Below are 18,977 nucleotides of genomic sequence, written 5' to 3'. Positions count from 1 at the left end.
TTCAGCAGCAGCCTGATGTTCGCAGTTAGCTGCCTACTCTTAACAAAGTCCATCTAGTCCTCTGTGACCACCTCCAGTACGCGGTTCACCGGTTTCTTGGGAAGGACTTGCGTGAGTCTCTTCGCGTCTACGTTGAGCAACAAAATGGGTCTGTGCGGTCCACATTGCTCGGGACTTTTGTCTTTTTTGGATATCAGCGATATCGTGACCTGTGTTTGTTTTGGAGGCAGGGTCTCGAGTCTGCGAACATGTCTCATAGGTGTGGGGCCAGGGCCGGTGCAACATTTTTAGAGGTCCACCGGGACCCTGTCAAGTCCCGGCTGCTTCCTCGGCTGCAGGGAGCTGATGCTCTCCATGATCTGTCCCAGTCCTATTGGCGCTCCCAGTTTCCCCTGCCTATCGCCTCCCATGACTGGCATGTCCAGTCCATTGAGGAAGCATTTCATCCCCATGTCCCCATCGGGTGGTGTACAGTCCCCAGCAGATGATCTCAAACGCTTGGTTGATCTCTTTTTGTTCGGTTACCAGTCTGCCTGTGCTATTCTTCGTCAGGGCTATCTCTCTCTCATGGCTGCCTGCTTTCTCAGCTGGTGAGTCATTAGGCGACTAGCCTTTTCTCCATGTTCATAGATGGTCCCCCATGGCTGGCAGAGTTGGTGCACTGCTTTCCTGGTGTATAGCAGGTTAAAGTCCATTTGTAGCTATTTCCTCTCCACCAGAAGCTCTACGGTCGTGTCCTCTGAGTACTTTCTGTCGACCTCCAGAATGGAGTTGATCAGTTGCCTGGCCGCCCTCTCTTCCCTTTCTCTATGTGCCTTGTAAGGTGTAATCTCACCTCTAATCACAGCCTTCACTGCCTCCCAGAACGTGGAAGACTTCCCCATTCTGGTTATTTGTAATGTACTCTCCTATGGCTTGTCATGTTTTCTGGCAGAAGGCCTTATAATAATAATCTTTATTGTCACAAGTAGGCTTACATTAACACTGCAATGAAGTTACTGTGAAAAGCCCCTAGTCGCCACATTCCGGCGCTTGTTCGGTACACTGAGGAATTCAGAATGTCGAAATTACCTAACAGCACATCTTTTGGGACTTGTGGGAGGAAACTGGAGCATCCAGAGGAAACCCACATAGACACAGGGAGAATATGCAGACTCCACAGACAGTGACCCAAGCCAGGAATTGAACCTGGGACCCTGTGCTACCATGCCACCCATATCGGCCAAGAGGTCCATGTCCAACCTCCACTTGGGGCATTGGGCACAGCTTGTCTCCAACCTCATCCATGTATTGTAGAGCGTGGTGAGAGATAACTGTCACTGAGTATTACACCCTTACTATTCCTGGAAGCACCGATTTTCCCACTGCAAAGAAGTCTATAATTGAATATGCTTTCTGCACCGGTGAAAAGAACGAGAATTCCTTCTCACCGGGGTGTAGGAACTGCCATGCGTCCACCGCTCCGATCTGTTCCATGAATGCTCCCAGTTGCCTAGCCATGCCTGTCCTTTTCCTCGATCTGGGGCTCGATCGGTCGATCAGCGGGTCCTGTACACATTCAAAGCCCCCCCCCCCAAAAAGATAATTTCCGCCATAGACTTTTTAAAAAATAATAATTTTTATTAAAGATTTTCATAAAATATCAATAACAAAATAAGAAAAAAATAACCCAACAGGGTTAAGTACAAAACACAATCTCAAAAAAGCAACCCCCCAAACCCCTCTTTTCCCCCCCCCCCCCCCCGTACCTAAATAATAAATTAACATTAACACCCGACTTAACACAACAGGTGTATACACCCCCTCAGACCCTTCCAGTGTAAATAACATGAACAAAAATAAAGTAAACCCCCCCCCCCCCCCCCCCACTCCCCGAGCTGCTGCTGCCATTGACCAATGTCTATCGTTCTGCCAGAAAGTCTAAGAACGGTTGCCACCGCCTAAAGAACCCTTGTACCGACCCTCTCAAGGCGAATTTCACCCTCTCCAATTTAATGAATCCTGCCATATCGCTGATCCAGGATTCCACGCTTGGGGGCCTCGTATCTTTCCACTGAAGGAGAATCCTCCGCCGGGCTACCAGGGACGCAAAGGCCAGAATTCCAGCCTCTTTCACCTCCTGCACTCCCGGCTCCTCTGCCACCCCAAATATTGCGAGCCCCCAGCCCGGTTTGACCCTGGATCCTACCACCCTCGACACCGTCGTCGCTACGCCCTTCCAAAATTCCTCCAGCGCTGGGCATGCCCAGAACATATGGGTGTGATTTGCTGGGCTCCCTGAGCACCTAACACACCTGTCCTCACCCCCAAAGAACCTGCTCATCCTTGTCCCGGTCATGTGTGCCCTGTGCAGCACCTTAAACTGTATGAGGCTGAGCCTTGTGCATGAAGAGGAAGAGTTCACCCTCCCTAGGGCATCTGCCCACGTCCCCTCTTCGACCTTCTCTCCCAACTCCTCCTCCCACTTACCTTTCAACTCCACCACCGAGGCCTCCTCCTCCTCCTCCTGCATCACCTGATAAGTTTCCGAGATCTTCCCCACTTCCACCCACCCCCCCGAGAGCACCCTGTCCTGTACTGTGTGTGGCAGTAGCTGTGGGAATTCCACCACCTGCCGTCTGGCAAACGCCCTTACCTGTAAGTACCTAAAGGTGTTCCCTGGGGGGAGCCCGTACTTCTCCTCCAGCTCACCCAAGCTCGCGAACTTCCCGTCCACAAACAGGTCCACCAACTTTCGTATGCCTGCCCTGTGCCACCCCGAAAACCCTCCACCTGTTCTTCCTGGGGCGAACCGGTGGTTCCCCCGTAATGGGGTCCACGCCGAGGCCCTAACTTCCCCCCTATGCCGCCTCCACTGCCCCCAAATTTTGAGGGCCGCCACCATCACCGGGCTCGTGGTATACGTCCTTGGAGGGAGCGGCAGCGGTGCCGTTGCCAGCGCCCCCAGACTCGTACCCACACAGGACGCCGTCTCCAGCCTCTTCCATGCAGCCCCCTCCCCCTCCATCACCCACTTGCGCACCATTGCCGCATTGGCGGCCCAGTAGTACCCACAGAGGTTGGGCAGTGCCAGCCCCCCCCTATCTCTACTCCGCTCCAGGAATACCCTTCTCACCCTCTGAGTCCCTCGCGCCCACACAAACCCCATTATACTCCTGTTAACCCGCCTGAAAAAAGCCTTTGGGATAAACACTGGGAGGCACTGGAGCAGGAACAAAAATCTTGGGAGCACCGTCATTTTGACTGACTGCACCCTACCCGCCAGGGACAGCGGCAACACGTCCCACCTCTTGAACTCCTCCTCCATTTGCTCCACCAGCCGTGTAAAGTTAAGCCTATGCAGGGCCCCCCAGCTCCTGGCCACCTGGACTCCCAAATATCTGAAACTCCTCTCCGCCCTTTTTAGTGCGAGCTCGCCAATCCCCCTCTCCCGGTCCCCTAGCTGAACTAGAAACAGCTCGCTCTTCCCCATATTGAGCTTGTACCCCGAAAAGTCCCCGAATTCCCTAAGGATCCTCATTACCTCTGGCATTCCTCCCACCGGGTCCGCCACATACAGCAGCAGGTCGTCCGCATAAAGCGACACCCTATGCTCCTCCCCACCCCGCACCAACCCCCTCCAGTTCCTCGACTCTCTCAGTGCCATAGCCAGGGGTTCAATCGCCAGTGCGAAGAGCAGGGGGGACAGGGGACACCCCTGTCTCGTCCGTCGGTGCAACCGAAAGTACTCGGACCTCCTCCTATTTGTGGCCACACTCGCCATCGGGACCTCATACAACAGCCTAACCCACCTGACAAAGCCCTCCCCAAACCCGAACCTCTTCAGCACCTCCCACAGGTACCCCCACTCTACCCTATCGAAGGCTTTCTCAGAGTCCATCGCCACCACTATCTCCGCTTCCCCCTCCCTCGCCGGCATCATGATAACGTTCAAAAGCCTCCGCACATTCGCGTTCAACTGTCTCCCCTTCACAAACCCCGTCTGGTCTTCATGGATGATCTGCGGCACACAATCCTCAATCCTCGTGGCTAAGACCTTCGCCAGCACCTTGGCATCTACATTTAGCAAGGAAATCGGTCTGTAAGACCCACATTGCAGGGGATCCTTGTCCCGCTTCAGGATCAAGGAGATCAGTGCCCGGGACATCGTCGGGGGTAAAGCCCCCCCTCCCTTGCCTCATTGAAGGTCCTAACTAACAGCGGGCCCAACAGGTCCATATATTTTTTATAGAACTCAACCGGGAAACCATCCGGCCCCGGTGCCTTCCCCGCCTGCATGCTTTCTATCCCTTTGATCAGCTCCTCCAGCCCAATCGGGGCCCCCAGTCCCGCCACCAGTCCCTCTTGCACCTTTGGAAACCTCAATTGGTCCAGGAAACGGCCCATCCCTCCCTCCTCCCGTGGGGGCTCGGATCGGGACAATTCCTCGTAGAAGTCCCTGAAGACCCCATTGATGCCAACCCCACTCCGCACCACGCTCCCTCCCCTGTCATTAACTCCCCCGATCTCCCTAGCTGCATCCCGCTTCCGAAGCTGATGCGCCAGCATCCGGCTTGCCTTTTCCCCATACTCGTAGACCGCCCCCTGGGCCTTCCTCCACTGCACCTCCGCCTTCCTGGTGGTCACCAGGTCGAATTCGGCCTGGAGGCTGCGCCTCTTCCTCAACAATCCTTCCTCAGGTTCTTCTGCATACCTCCTGTCTACCCTCACCATCTCGCCCACCAGCCTCTCCCTCTCCCTCCGCTCCTTGTGGGCCCTGATGGAGATCAGCTCTCCCCTCACCACCGCCTTCAGTGCCTCCCATACCATCCCCACTCGGACCTCCCCGTTGTCGTTGGTCTCCAAGTACCTCTCTATACTTCCTCGGACCCGCTCGCTCACCTCCTCGTCCGCCAACAGCCCCACCTCCAAGCGCCACAGTGGGCGCAGGTTCCTCTCCTCCCCCATCTCCAAGTCCACCCAATGCGGGGCGTGGTCTGAAATGGCTATTGCCGAATACTCTGTATCCTCTACTCTCGCTATCAGCGCCCTACTCAAAATGAAAAAGTCGATTCGAGAATAAGCCTTATGGACATGTGAGAAGAATGAAAATTCCCTAGCCCCCGGCATTGCAAATCTCCAAGGGTCCACCCCTCCCATCTGGTCCATAAACTCCCTCAACACTCTAGCTGCCGCCGGCTTCCTACCCGTCCTAGACCTGGAGCAATCCAGTGCAGGATCCAACACCGTGTTAAAGTCTCCCCCCATTATCAGGCCCCCCACTTCCAAGTCTGGGATCCGACCCAACATACGCCGCATAAAACCCGCATCGTCCCAGTTCGGAGCATACACATTGACCAGTACCACCCTCTCTCCCTGCAACTTACCACTTACCATTATGTACTACCGCCATTATCTGCCACAATGCTCGACGCCTCGAATAACACCTTCTTTCTCACCAAGATCGCCACCCCTCGATTTTTGGCATCTAGCCCCGAGTGAAACACCTGACCTACCCACCCTTTCCTCAGTCTTACCTGGTCTACCACCTTCAGGTGTGTCTCCTGGAGCATAACCACATCCGCTTTGAGCCCCTTCAGATGTGCGAACACGCGGGCCCACTTAACCGGCCCATTCAGTCCCCTTACATTCCAGGTTATCAGCCGGATCAGGGGGCTACCCGCCCCCCTCCCCCACCGACTAGCCATGACCCCTCCTCGGCCAGCCACGCCCCCGCACCCCACACCCGGCCCGTTCCCCACAGCGGCATACCCCCGTCTCAACCCACCCCACTCGCTCCAGCTCCTCCTTGATCTTAGCAGCAGCAACTCTATTCCCCCCCCCCCCCCCCCCCCCCGGGCTAGGACCCATCCTAGCTGGTTTACTCCCCCCATTGCACTTCCGCAAGTCTGCTGACCAAGGCCACTCCCGCCTCCCCTTCGACTTCTCCCATTATGTGGCACACCCTCCTCTCCCGCTGCCCATTCACAGGCTCTCCCCCTCCGTTCTAAGCGCGGGAAACAATCCTCGCTTCCCCGCCCCCCCCCCAAGTCTTCGGCGCGGGAAAAAACCGCGCGCTCTCCACCTACCTGGCCCCACCGCCAACCAAAACAGTGCCGAACCCGCCCCATCCACCCTCCCCAACCCGAAAGAGAAAAACACAGAAAAAGAAACCCAAAACAATGCAAAGGTCCCCCCCGAACCAAAAGTAGGCATAACACATCCACCGCCGTCCCCAATCGCCCATCCCGACCCTCAGTCTGTGTCCAGCTTCTCAGCCTGACCAAAAGCCCACGCCTCCTCCGGAGACTCAAAATAATGGTGCCGGTCCTTGTAGGTAACCCACAGTCGCGCCGGCTGCAACATGCCAAACTTCACCCCCTTCCTGTGCAGCACCGCCTTTGCTCGATTGTACCCGGCCCTCCTCTTCGCCACCTCCGCACTCCAGTCCTGATATATCCGAACCTCCGCGTTCTCCCACCTGCTGCTCCTCTCCTTCTTGGCCCACCTGAGCACACACTCCCGATCGACGAACCGATGGAACCGCACCAGCACCGCCCGCGGAGGCTCGTTAGCCTTGGGCCTCCTCGCCAACACTCTATGGGCCCCTTCCAGCTCCAGGGGCCCCTGGAAGGACCCCGCTCCCATCAGCGAGTTTAACATGGTGACCACATAGGCCCCCACGTCCGGCCCCTCCAGCCCCTCCGGGAGGCCCAGAATCTGCAGATTCTTCCGCCTCGACCGATTCTCCATCTCGTCGAGCCGCTCCTGCCATTTCTTGTGGTGCGCCTCCACCTTTACCGCCAGGACTAAGATCTCGTCCTCATTGTCAGAGATCTTTTGTTGAGCCTCTCGGATCGCCACCCCCTGGGCCGCCTGTGTCTCCAGCAGCTTATCAATAGAAGCCTTCATCGGCTCTAGCAGGTCCGTTTTAATCTCTCTGAGGCAGCGCTGGATACCCTCCTGTTGCTCCTCCGCCCACTGCCTCCACGCTGCCTGGTCTCGGCCCGCTGCCATTTTGTCCTTCCCTCTCTTCTTCTGGTCCACCACCACCTTTTTTGTCACCCCGCTCCTAGTTAAAGCCATATACTGACGGGGAGCTATTATTAACTCCTTCCCACACCGGGAAACGTCGAAAAGTGCCCTTGGGGGCCCTGAAAAGAGCCCAAAAGTCTGTTTTTGCGGGAGCCGCCGAATGTGCGACTTAGCTCCGCATAACCGCAACCGGAAGTCTCGAGACGGAATCCTTTTGGCAGTGTTCGCTTCACCAATCTGCCCCAAAATGTCTGTGGAAACTCCTGAAATAGTTCTAAGAGTCCGTTCCAGACGGGAGCTGCCGAATGCGCGACCTACTCCATGGCTGCCACCGGAAGCCTTGTCCCTGCTTCTTCAGTGGCCTTGGTGAGATCTTTTCACTGTTGTTCCCTCTGCTGTTAGAATTCACTTTTGATAAAGGCCCTCAGGTCAGCTTGCAGCTTTAAGCTTGCCCTTCCCCCGCCTGCTTGCTCGAAGAGGCCCTGTTTATCCTGTTGCAGCCAAATCTTTTACTGTTTCTGCCGGGTCTGGAAGCCAAAAGACATACATTCCTGGGGGACACTGTCAGGGAAATGTTGCAGTCTTCTTGCCACACCGGGAAATGTCAAACAAATGCAGTGGGGGCCCTGTAAAAGAGCCCAAATGTCCATTCCAAGCGGGAGCTACCGAATATGCGACCTAGCTCTGCATAGCCGCACCCGGAATTCCTCCGCCATAGACTTTTTAATGAAATCTGTGTCATCCTAGTTGGGTGCGTGCACATTTACAAGAACTAATAATGCCCTGTCTAGGACACTGCTGACCATGACATACACGCCCTTGGGTCTGTAACCGTCCTTGTCGCTGTAAACACCGTCCTTTTAAAAATCAGTATAGCTACTCCCCTAGCCCTTGTAACATGAGTGATACATCTGACCCATCCAACCCTTTCTTACCTGCAGTCGGCCCTTCTCCCTCGGGTGCGTCTCCTGCAGGGAAGACTGTCAGCATTCAAACTTCTTAAATGGATCTTTTCACTGCACCGTTAGTCCCCTGATATTCCAGGTGATAATTCTGGTGATGGGGATTTTGTCCCCCCACCTTCCTGCGGAATCAACCATACTTACCTCGTGGAGCGCCCCTGCATGCCGGGGTTTCCCTTTGTAAGGGGGCAGTCCAAAATGGCTGTGGTCACCGTTCTCACCATGAGGTCGAGCCCCTGTGCTCCGGGGTTTCCCTTTGCCCAGGGGGCACCCAACATGGCCGCCAAATGTATGTATGCCTCGTGGGTGCACCCCTGCACTCCGGGGTTTCCCATTGTTTAGGGACCCGCCATAGAGGCTGCTTGCGGCACCATCTTGTTTCCTCAACCTGTACCTTACCTGCCAAAACCAATCCGAAAACCAACCCTTTTTGCCCATTGTGGTCCTCCCCCACACACACGTTGCCCCCCCCCCGCGTTTGCTGTCCCTGTACCCCCACAACCAGCTCTCCCTCTCTGCCTGGAGACGCACCGCGGCACCCCTTGCTGTCTGTCTTCCCATGCTAGCTACTCCTGCTAGTGTGGTGGACCGCTCCCAGGACTGGTCTAGCCCCTAACTTATGCATGCTGACTGTCCGCTTTCTCTGCCTATACTCTACCTGCATTCCCCCTTAACTCGTTCTTTCCTGGGACACTATCTTTTTGATCAGAGCGAGGCAGCACATCCCGCGCAAACATATTAACTGCCCAATGAATCTCATTAGCGATCCTCCTTTGATGCCTTCATCTTTGCCTCATTTGCCCATTGTCCAGGCCTTTGGTCCATACGAATATGTTTGCCTTCGCCGGCGTATTGAAATAATGTTCTTTGTTCTGGCATGTGACCCAGGCTGGGAATCAGCATGCCAAATCACATCCCGTTCTTGGCCAACTTCGCCGAATTAAGCTCAGCCCTGCGTTTTGCCAGATCTGCCCCAGTATCTTGGTAAATTTGGATTTTGCGCTCTTCCCAAGTACCCTCTTTAGTCTGTCTTGCCCACATCAGGATCCTCTCACGATCCTGGTATCGGTGCAGCTTTGCGATGACTGCCCTCAGCTGCTCTCCCACCTTGGGTTTCAGTCTGAGCGACCCTGTGTGCACTGTCGAGCTCTGGAGGTTGGGAAAGCTGCCTCTCCCTACTAGGTTACCCAGCATTTGGGTGACGTACTCCGTTGGACATCTGCCCTTGATACCTTCTGGCAGGCCCACAATCCAAATGTTTTGTTGTCGGGACCTGTCTTCTTTGGTCCTTTACTTTCCCCTTTAAGTTCCCTTGGGCCACCACCAACCTTTTAACTTCTGCTTCCAGGGCAACGGTCCTGTCACTCTGGACGTCGAGGCTTTCTCCAGGTCGTGGATTGTCCTCTCTTGTGTAGCACGGTAGTACAATGGTTAGCACTGTTGCTTCAGAGCTCCGGGGTCCCAGGTTCGATTCCCGGCTTGGGTCACTGCCTGTGTGGAGTCTGCACGTTCTCCCCGTGTCTGCGTGGGTTTCCTCCGGGTGCTCCAGTTTCCTCCCACAAGTTCTAAAAGACGTGCTGTTAGGTAATTTGGACATTCTGAATTCTCCCTCAGTGTACCCGAACAGGGGCCGGAATGTGGCGACTAGGGGATTTTCACATTAACTTCATTGCAGTGTTGATGTAAGCCTACTTGTGACAATAAAGATTATTATATTATACCTTCTTCTCCAACCCGTAGATTGCCTTTTGTTTCGTGACAATTGCCTTTGTCACCGCCAGCTGGATTTTGATCCTGATCGCCTCTTTCATGGCGGTCAGTTCCTTCATGAGGAAGGTCTTCCATCTGTCTCCAGATGGTGGGGGGAGGCTGATGCATGGGTCGTCGGTCTCCCTCGCTCTTGGGTGGCCAGGGCCCCCTCGCCTCGTGGGTCTGCCTGCTGCTCGTGGCCCTTTCCGCCACTTCTGCTGTCCCTTCGACCCCTCGAGCTCCCGGTTGCTGGCATTTTGCTGTTGATCCTTTCTTCTCACCGTTGAGGTTAATTTGCCTTCGAATTCTCAGGCAAAATTTGCCTAAAAGTACCTATTTTGTTCTGGTTTTGAGCAGAGTCATCTGATGTGCGTCCACTCAGCACATTACCGTCACCGGAAGTTCAGAAATTCTGTTTTTAGTGCGGAGGAGAGATGCAATAAATGATACTAAATGAAATAGCATTAGACTTAAGATATCTCAAAAAAGCCAAACTTGTGTTTTGGAAAATTTGACAACTTAATAGATTGGGCATATTTCTAGAAACCAATCTCCTTTCTATTTACATATTTTACCAATCTGGTTTAAACATACAAAATTTCAATCATTTGCATTTACAGGTGTGACTACTTGTTTTATAGTATGATTACAGTTTTTCTAACTTTTTCATTGCAGACATCATACATACTTCATCAATATTTGTTTTTTTTTTCAGCTGCGGCCACCACAACCTGCAGTTTACCTTTACATCTTGGATGTGTCGCATAACGCAGTAGAATCTGGATACTTGAACATTGTCTGCCAATCATTGTTGGATAATCTGGATGTGTAAGATTTTTTTCCTATAATCTGACAGGTTTTTAATGGAAAGCTTTTATATTTATTTGACTGCTTTGAATTCTTGGAATTTCAAAGTGCATTTGCTGGATTTATAGCCATGTGGTTTATTTTAAAAAGGTACATATTGATCATTTAAGGAGTAGAGAAACACAAAATGGAATTTATTATAATAATCTTATCCAGTTGTAATAGACTTCCACAACACAGAAACTGGGAACTTTAAGATACTTTAATTCTACTATATAGTATCGCAAATAAGTAGTCCCACTTTCAAATGTCAGAGATTTGCTGAAGGGTGCAACAGGCTTAGTTTGATTCCATAAAATGTTAACATGCTGCTACGGCGTGACCAGTCTCACACCAGCTGTAAAATACTACTTTTCAGTATTGAAGATTACTTGATTCTTTTATTGTCCCTTTCAAATAAATTACAGAAGCAAGCTTCACTTTTTTGAATTCTCAATGTTTTCCAGTTTATCTTTTGTTTAAAATTATGGGTGCCTCACAGACATGTTCTTTTTTTTTAAAAAGTAGTTTTCATTCCCAATATTACTTCACAACTAGTGTGTCTGAGTGTAGTCAATTCGCCACATGAAAGAGTTTGAATATGGTACTTTGATCTATAAGATTCCTGACTGCATTACTATTTGCAGCCTCATTGTTGCATTTCCCCCCGCCCCAGTTTTCTACTGTAGGTGTTGACTCTTTGTTGCATGTTTTAACAAATTTGATCCATGTGCACTTGTGTAAAAATGGGAGCCAATTATATATGATATGCAATCGTTAATATATATATACACCTGTTAAATATGACCAGGGAAGCTGGAGAAATGTTTTCTTGTAAAAAAAAAAAAAAAAAAAAAAAAAATTTATTAAGATTTTTAACACAATTTTTCACCCTCACAAACAATCCCCCCCCCCCCCGTAACAAATAGAAAGAAAACGCACACAGCAAGACATAAACATGGTAAAACGATATATTACACAACATTGGATTCCTCCTGTACATGTCAGTTTTCCAGATCCTTCATGTATTTTCTTGCTCAAATACCCCCCAGACAGACCCCCCCCCCCCGTTGCTGCTGCTGCTGACCGACCTTCATCTAACGCTCCGCGAGATAGTCTACGAACGGTTGCCACCGCCTGTAAAACCCCTGCGCAGACCTTCTCAAGGCAAACTTTATCCTCTCTAACTTGATAAACCCTGCCATATCGTTTATCCAGGCCTCTACGCTGGGGGGCTTCGCCTCCTTCCACATTAGCAAGATCCTTCACCGGGTTACTAGGGACGCAAAGGCCAGAATGCCGGCCTCTTTCGCCTCCTGCATTCCCGGCTCGTCCACTTCTCCAAATAGAGCTAGCCCCCAACTTGGCTTGACCCAGACTTTCAACACCTTGGATACTGTTCCCGCCACTCCCCTCCAGTGCCAGGCATGACCAAAACATATGGACATGGTTTGCCGGGCTTCCTGAGCACCTCCCACATCTGTCCTCCACCCCAAAGAACCTACTCAGCCTCGCCCCCGTCATGTGCGCTCTATGAACCACCTTAAACTGTATCAGGCTAAGCCTGGCACACGAAGAAGAGGAATTAACCCTACTTAGGGCATCAGCCCATAGCCCCTCCTCAATCTCCTCCCCCAGCTCCTCCTCCCATTTACCCTTCAGCTCCTCTACCAACGCCTCCCCCTCTTCTCTCATCTCCTGGTATATCGCCGACACCTTGCCCTCTCCGACCCATACACCCGAGATCACCCTGTCTTGAATTTCCTGTGCCGGGAGCAATGGGAATTCCCTCACCTGCCACCTCACAAACGCCCTCACCTGCATGTATCTGAAAGCATTTCCCGGGGGTAGCCCAAACTTCTCCTCCAGCGCCCCTAGGCTCGCAAACGTCCCATCAATGAACAGGTCCCCCATTCTTCTAATCCCTGCTCGATGCCAGCTCTGAAACCCCCCGTCCATCCTCCTTGGGACAAACCGATGTTTACCCCTGATCGGGGACCACACCGAGGCTCCCATTGCACCCCTGTGCCGTCTCCACTGGCCCCAGATCTTTAGCGTTGCCGCCACCACCGGACTCGTGGTGTACCTTGTCGGCGAGAGCGGCAGCGGTACCGTCACCTGCGCCCCCAGGCTCGTTCCTTTGCAGGACGCCATCTCCAACCCCTTCCACGCCGCCCCCTCTCCCTCCATCACCCACTTACGGATCATCGCCACATTTTCTGCCCAGTAGTAGCCACCCAGATTCGGCAGCGCCAACCCTCCTTGGTCCCTACTGCGCTCCAGAAACCCCCTCCTTACCCTCGGGGTCTTATTCGCCCACACAAAACCCATCATACTCCTGCCTACCCTCTTAAACAAGGCCTTGGTGATTACAATTGGAAGGCACTGGAACACAAAAAGAAACCTCGGGAGGACCACCATTTTGACCGACTGCACTCTACCCGCTAGCGAGAGCGGCAACATGTCCTATCTTTTGAAGTCCTCCTCCATCTGCCCAACCGGCCTCGTCAGAGGAGAAATGTTTTCTAACCTAACTCCCCTCACTCGTGCATTCTCTCTTCTCCCTCAACGCATGTTTATTTAAGGAGACCTCCGTTTTTTTTAATTATGGAGGAAAGCCTAGATGTTTGCCATGAGGCTTTCCAACTTTGTCTTTTATTTGAACAAAAATCCAAATATATACTGAGTTTCTGGAAAATACTCATATTCTTGTACACGGCTAGCTAATTTTATGCAAATTATTGCTTGAGATAAATGCTTGCAATGTTTCTTAACTGCCACACCTCTGGGTACACCCTTCTTTGGCTTCTCCCAACCAACCAAGATGGTCTTTGATCTCTTTGCGCATTCCCTGCGGAATGGAACCTATTGTCAGCTTGTTTGTTTTTTGGTATCCCTTCTGAATTTTCTTTTCACTCCTGAGTGATCCTGTAATGTGTTGAAATAAGCCAAGTGGTTAGTAAACATGTCACAGTTACATGATGAATTATGGGCAGTAACTGCTCATACACACTAGAGTGTTAGCGCTTGAATGATTATTGCTTAGAACTGAAAAGAAAATGTGGGAAATGTGCTTTCATTAAGGATGAAGAGATTGTGGGCATCCTGTTAAATATTTGAAAGAATTGATCGGATACCAATTTTCCCCTTTTCCTAACTTGATTGGAATAGCAACTTGGGCTACAAGCAATAGTTTCTGCTGTTATAAAGTACCTATGTTTTCTATTATCTGGGCCTCCAATATGAACAAACATATTCACAAAGTAACATTCCTGCAGATTAAACAAACAGCATCTTGTAAAGTTGCCTTTGAGCTGTAGATTTCAAGAATATATATGTTCCTGTAAATGTTAGACCATTTTCCAAAATTATTTGGAATTGGATGTTTGGTGAGGAAGACAAGTTACTGGTTATGAATACTCACTTTCACTTTTTAGAGTACCCAATTATTTTTTTCCAATTAAGGGGAAATTTTGTGTGGCCAATCCACCTAACCTGCACATCTTTGGGTTGTGGGGGTGAAACGCACGCAGATACGGAGAGAATGTGCAAACTCCACATGGACAATGACCCAGAGCCGGGATCGAACCTGAGTCATCAACGGCGTAGGCAGCAATGCTAACCACTGTGTCACCGTGCCGCCCTTACTCCCTTTCACTTTAATGGCATATGATTATATTTGTCTTTGTGGTTACTGGGCGGGAATGTGGAGGGTATGATTCGCAGATGACACAAAAATTGGTGGTGTGGTAAATAGTGAGGAGTAAAGCCTTAGATCACAGGCTGGTCAAAGTAGATGGGCTGGTCAGATGGGCAGAACAGTAGCAAATGGAATTTTGCAGGTGATGCATTTTGGGAAGACTAACACGGCAACAGAATGCGCAATGAACAGTAGTACGCTAAGAAGTACGGAGGATTAGAGAGACCTTTGGGTGCATGTCCAAAGACTATTGAAGGCAGCAGCACTGGTAGATAAGGTGGTTAAGTAGGCATATGGGATATCTGTCTTTATTGCTGAGGCATAGAATATAAGAGCAGGAAGCTTATGATGGAGCTGTATAAAATGCTTGAGGCCACAGCTACAGTATTGTGTGTAGTTCTGGTCCCTACACTTTCGGAAGGATGTGAGTGCGCTGGGGAGGGTAAAAAGGAGATCCACCCGGATGTTGCCTGGACTGGAGCATTTCAGTTATGAAGAGATGCTGGTTAGGCTTGAGTTGGTCTCGGCAGAGAAGACTGAAGGCAGACCTGATTGAGCATGAATGTTATATTACTGTATCATAGAATCCCTACTGTGCAGGAGGAGGCCATTTGGCCCATTGAGTCTGCATCGACCCTCTGAAAGACCAGACTACCTAGGCCCACTCCCCAAAAACCCACCTAACATTTGGATACTAGGGGGCAATTTAGCATGGCCAATCCACCTAAACTGCATCTTTGGATTGTGGGGAGAAACTGAAGCACCTGGAGGAAACCCACGCAGACACGGGGAGAAAGTGCAAACTCCATACAGACAGTCACCCAAGGCCGTAATTGAACCTGGGTTCTGGAGCTGTGAGGCAGCAGTGCTCACCAGTGTGCCACCAAGGCTTTGCAAACTCTACACAGATATTGAACCCAGGCCTCTGGTGCTGTGAGGCAGCAGTACTAACCACTGTGCCGCTTGAGGTGTTCAAAATTGTGAAGGACATAGATAGGAAGGTACGTTCCCCCTTAGTAGAGGCGTCAGTGAATCTAGATAGCTGTGATTTAAGATTGATGGTTACTATTTGGTTTTGGATGCAAGGTACCCACGGCAGTTTTACAGGCTGCGACCTGCCACACAATCTGGTGTCTTCAAGTAAAGACTGACAGTTGAGCTGTAGTATGATGGATTTGAACTTGCACATGCCTTAGAATTAAAATTCTAGCATTTGATATGTCTCCAAGAGCAGGCCGTGTTCGACAAAGATCACCAGTTAGATTGCTATAAACTGACTGTCGGTTCAAGTAGTGTATGTGGTGTTTTACTTTCGTGATGGGCCCATAATTGAGTATTATGTTTGGCATCTTGCTCTTGATTTGATTGTTTATTCTTTGCAGGGTAGGACCTGTTTTGTTTGTCGATTCACACCTCATCTGCCATTGATGTTGCCAACATAAAATTATTTTTTTGCCATGGAACATTTAATACAAGTACAGGATATGTTAACAGACACTCTGAGCAGAATGGTGCATTATCATATTTCATCCATATGCTCGATAATTTCAGCAAATTAGACTGTGTAGAAATGAAGCTGCTAGCTGCTTCAACGGAATTGAAAAGTGATCGTGCTGCACAGTTCTGTTCTTTTGGGGGGAAATGTCCCTATGCATGTGTTTCTTTTCCCTACTCTAAAGTTCTGCATATATGATTGCCTGTGGCCCCCAGTGGTTAAGAAACAGTAACTCCTGGGATTGGTTAAAGCTCTGCGTTAATTAAGTTCCAGTTCAACATCTGGTCGAGTTCAATTTCTGAAAAAATTAGAAATTGAAAGGTTGGTACTTAACAAATTTAGAAATATTTTAAGCAAAATGGGGCTTGTGGAACAGTCGACATAGATGACACCCAAACCAAAAAGCCGGGTTTAGCATGTAAAGAAAATATTTATAAGTCCACTTTTCTGTTTGTCATGCAATTAGATGGATATTTTTCCAACTAAAAGAACATGAGGATGGATTTATAAAACAGAAGTGTTTAAACTGATATTTAAAGTGGATAAGCTCCTTGATCAGAAGTTTGCAGTTCAGAAGGATCGGATCCAGAATGATTCAGCTTCCTTTTGAAATTTTCAGGTTACCTGGTGATTCACGTACTAGGATAGGTTTTATTACATTTGACAGCACCATTCATTTCTACAGTCTTCAGGAAGGCCTATCTCAGCCTCAGATGATGGTGGTCTCAGACATAGAAGGTATGTTTTACAGCAGGTAATTTTTCACTGCACAGTGTATGAAGATCTTAGAACAATATGAATATTTGATGTGTAATAACTTGGAAGTAAATATTTTAAAAATCATATGATCACTGATCTCTTGACGATTGCATTAGCTGAAATGTAAATGGTAATTTTACAACTGCAAAGCCGCTCAAAGCTTGCAAGAGAAATTTGAATGAGATTTGTAAGTTAAACTGCCTGAAATTGCATCTTGGATGAGCCACACTATACTTTGGAAAATTGAAGGTGTTGTATTTATGTCCCATAAACTCCATATCCCTCTCCCTATTCCAAGCCACAGTCTCTGATTGAGGCAGATTGTTTGCAACCTCTGTATCTGTTCGTTGCTGAGCTGAACTTCTGACCCTTTGTCCTCCATCACAAAGGCTACCACGTTTCTCACCTCCAACAATGTGCAAAAGCTCATGAACTACGGTTACCAAAATTGAGACTATTTGATCAGCTACCTTTGCCCCTTCTCTCCATTCCCCTAGCCCACTGGGTCAAGCTTCCTGTAAAGCTTCCCTCCCTACTCTAGCCATGAATTCACATTGTCTTCCCATATCCCCTTTCTAAGTTCCATTTGTGCTCAAACCCACGGTCTGCTCCTTCGATCCTATTCCAAGCAACTGCTGACCTTTCAACTTTCCTTCCTGGCTTCCATGATGGCTGATCTTGTTAATAGTTCTCTCCCCTTCAAATCTATCACCATCACCCATCTCTTCAAACAACCAACCTTTGACAACTCCAATCCTTGCAAACTACTACCCATTTCCAACTTCCCTTTCTTCTCCAAAGTCATGAATGTGTTGTGCTTCATCCATGACAATCTTTCCTGGAGCTCCACATTAGAATCCATCCAATCAGGTTTCTATTCCTGTGTCATTACCGAAATTGCTCTTTATGACACAGTGAAAAAGGTAAATTACCGTCCCAGTATTTCTCGACTGTTCTGGTACCTTTGACATCTTTGACTGTTCCACCATCTCTCCAGCCAGCTGGGTGGGACTGCACTTCTCTGGTTCTATTGTTTTCTAATTGTAGTCTGTATCACCTGAAATGGCTTTCCTTCCTGCCCCTGCACCATTATCTTTGGTGCCCCCATGATCTATCCTTAGCCCCTTCTAATTTCCTACCTACATGTTGTCCCTCAGAGATATTTCCAAAGAAGGTGTTAGTTTTGCAAGTAGACGTTAGTGACACCCAAATTTTTTACCACCATCTCTCTGGCTACCTTAACAAATTGTCTGAGATCTGGCACTGGATGAGTAGAAATTTCCTCCAATCAAATATTGGGATGTCCAAAACCATTGTATTTGGGCCCTGCTACTACTTCATTTTATGGCCCTGGATTTCATTCCCCTACCTGGCAACTATCTGAAGCTGAACAAAATTGTTAATAAGCTTGGTATCATATTTGATACTGAGATTTTCTGACCACATACCCAAGCCATTGCTGAGAATGCCTTTTTCCACTTTTGTAGCATTGCTCAACCACATCTGGTTTAGTTCATTTTGAGTTGAAACCTTCATCCATGCTGTTGTCACTTCTGGACTTGATTATTCCGATCCAGCCTCCGGCCTTCTGCCTTTTGTAAACTTGAGTTTGTCCAAAACTCTGCCCACATCCTTGGGTTCATCAAGTTCTGTTTCCTCCATTGTCCCAAACCACTTCCCCACACTGTACCCACTGACCTACATTGATTTTCTGGTTAAATAATTTTTTTTAAACTCTCGCCCTTATGTTCCATGATCACATCCCTCCCTGGCCTCTCGCGCCCCATCCATACAACCTCCTCTCCCACCAAAGCTCTCCGTTATCAGCAATCCCTCAATTTATGGTCTCATGCCCCATTTGATTGAACTACCATTGATGACCGTGTCTTCAGCTGTCAAGCTCTAAAGTTCCTTTGCACACTACCTCTCTTTCCTCTTTTAAAACATGCCTTAAAACCTACCACGTAGATCAAGTTTTTGGTCATTTGGTTCAGCGTCAAATCTCGCTTTGTAGTGCTTCTTGGAAGCATCTTGGGAGTGTTTTATTACTTTAAAGGCACTTCAGAAATACAAGGTGTTGTAGATTTTCCTCTAACCCTCACTCTCTTTAGACTTAATTATTCCAATACTCATCTGGCTAGCTGTCCAGTCTCCATCCTCTAAATTTCAGCTCATCCCAAACCCTGTTGTCTTTCTCCTATCCTGCACCAATTCCCACCAGCCCATCAGCTGTGCCCTTACTAGATTATGTTGACTTAAAGCCTTCCAACACCTAAATTAAAAATCTTGGAACTAAATGTTAACATAGACCTATCTTCACTGTCTTGTAACTGTCAGCCCTTCAATATCTTTATCTGCAAACGTTCTAGTTCTTTGACTCCAATCTCTTGTGTTTCTCCCTCCTTTTGTCCCACCGTTGGTCATCGCATCCCTAAATTCTGGAATTCGTCCA

At 49.3% G+C, this 18,977-nt stretch overlaps 1 protein-coding gene across 3 annotated transcripts in view; it reads left to right on the top strand.

Annotated features, from left to right (window-relative positions):
• Positions 1-18,977, top strand: part of sec24a (SEC24 homolog A, COPII coat complex component) — a 101,430-nt gene that overhangs the window by 47,235 nt on the left and 35,218 nt on the right. For all 3 annotated transcript variants that reach the window (XM_072512413.1, XM_072512411.1, XM_072512414.1), the window contains exons 10-11: positions 10,441-10,553; positions 16,386-16,504. In XM_072512413.1, coding sequence (XP_072368514.1) covers positions 10,441-10,553; positions 16,386-16,504 — 232 coding nt within the window. The remainder of the gene's footprint in view (positions 1-10,440; positions 10,554-16,385; positions 16,505-18,977) is intronic.

Source organism: Scyliorhinus torazame, chromosome 7 (genome assembly GCF_047496885.1).
Source record: "Scyliorhinus torazame isolate Kashiwa2021f chromosome 7, sScyTor2.1, whole genome shotgun sequence".
Lineage (NCBI taxonomy): Eukaryota > Metazoa > Chordata > Chondrichthyes > Carcharhiniformes > Scyliorhinidae > Scyliorhinus > Scyliorhinus torazame.
Note: the sequence above shows the minus strand (reverse complement) of the source record. Positions and strands in the feature narration are given on the sequence as shown.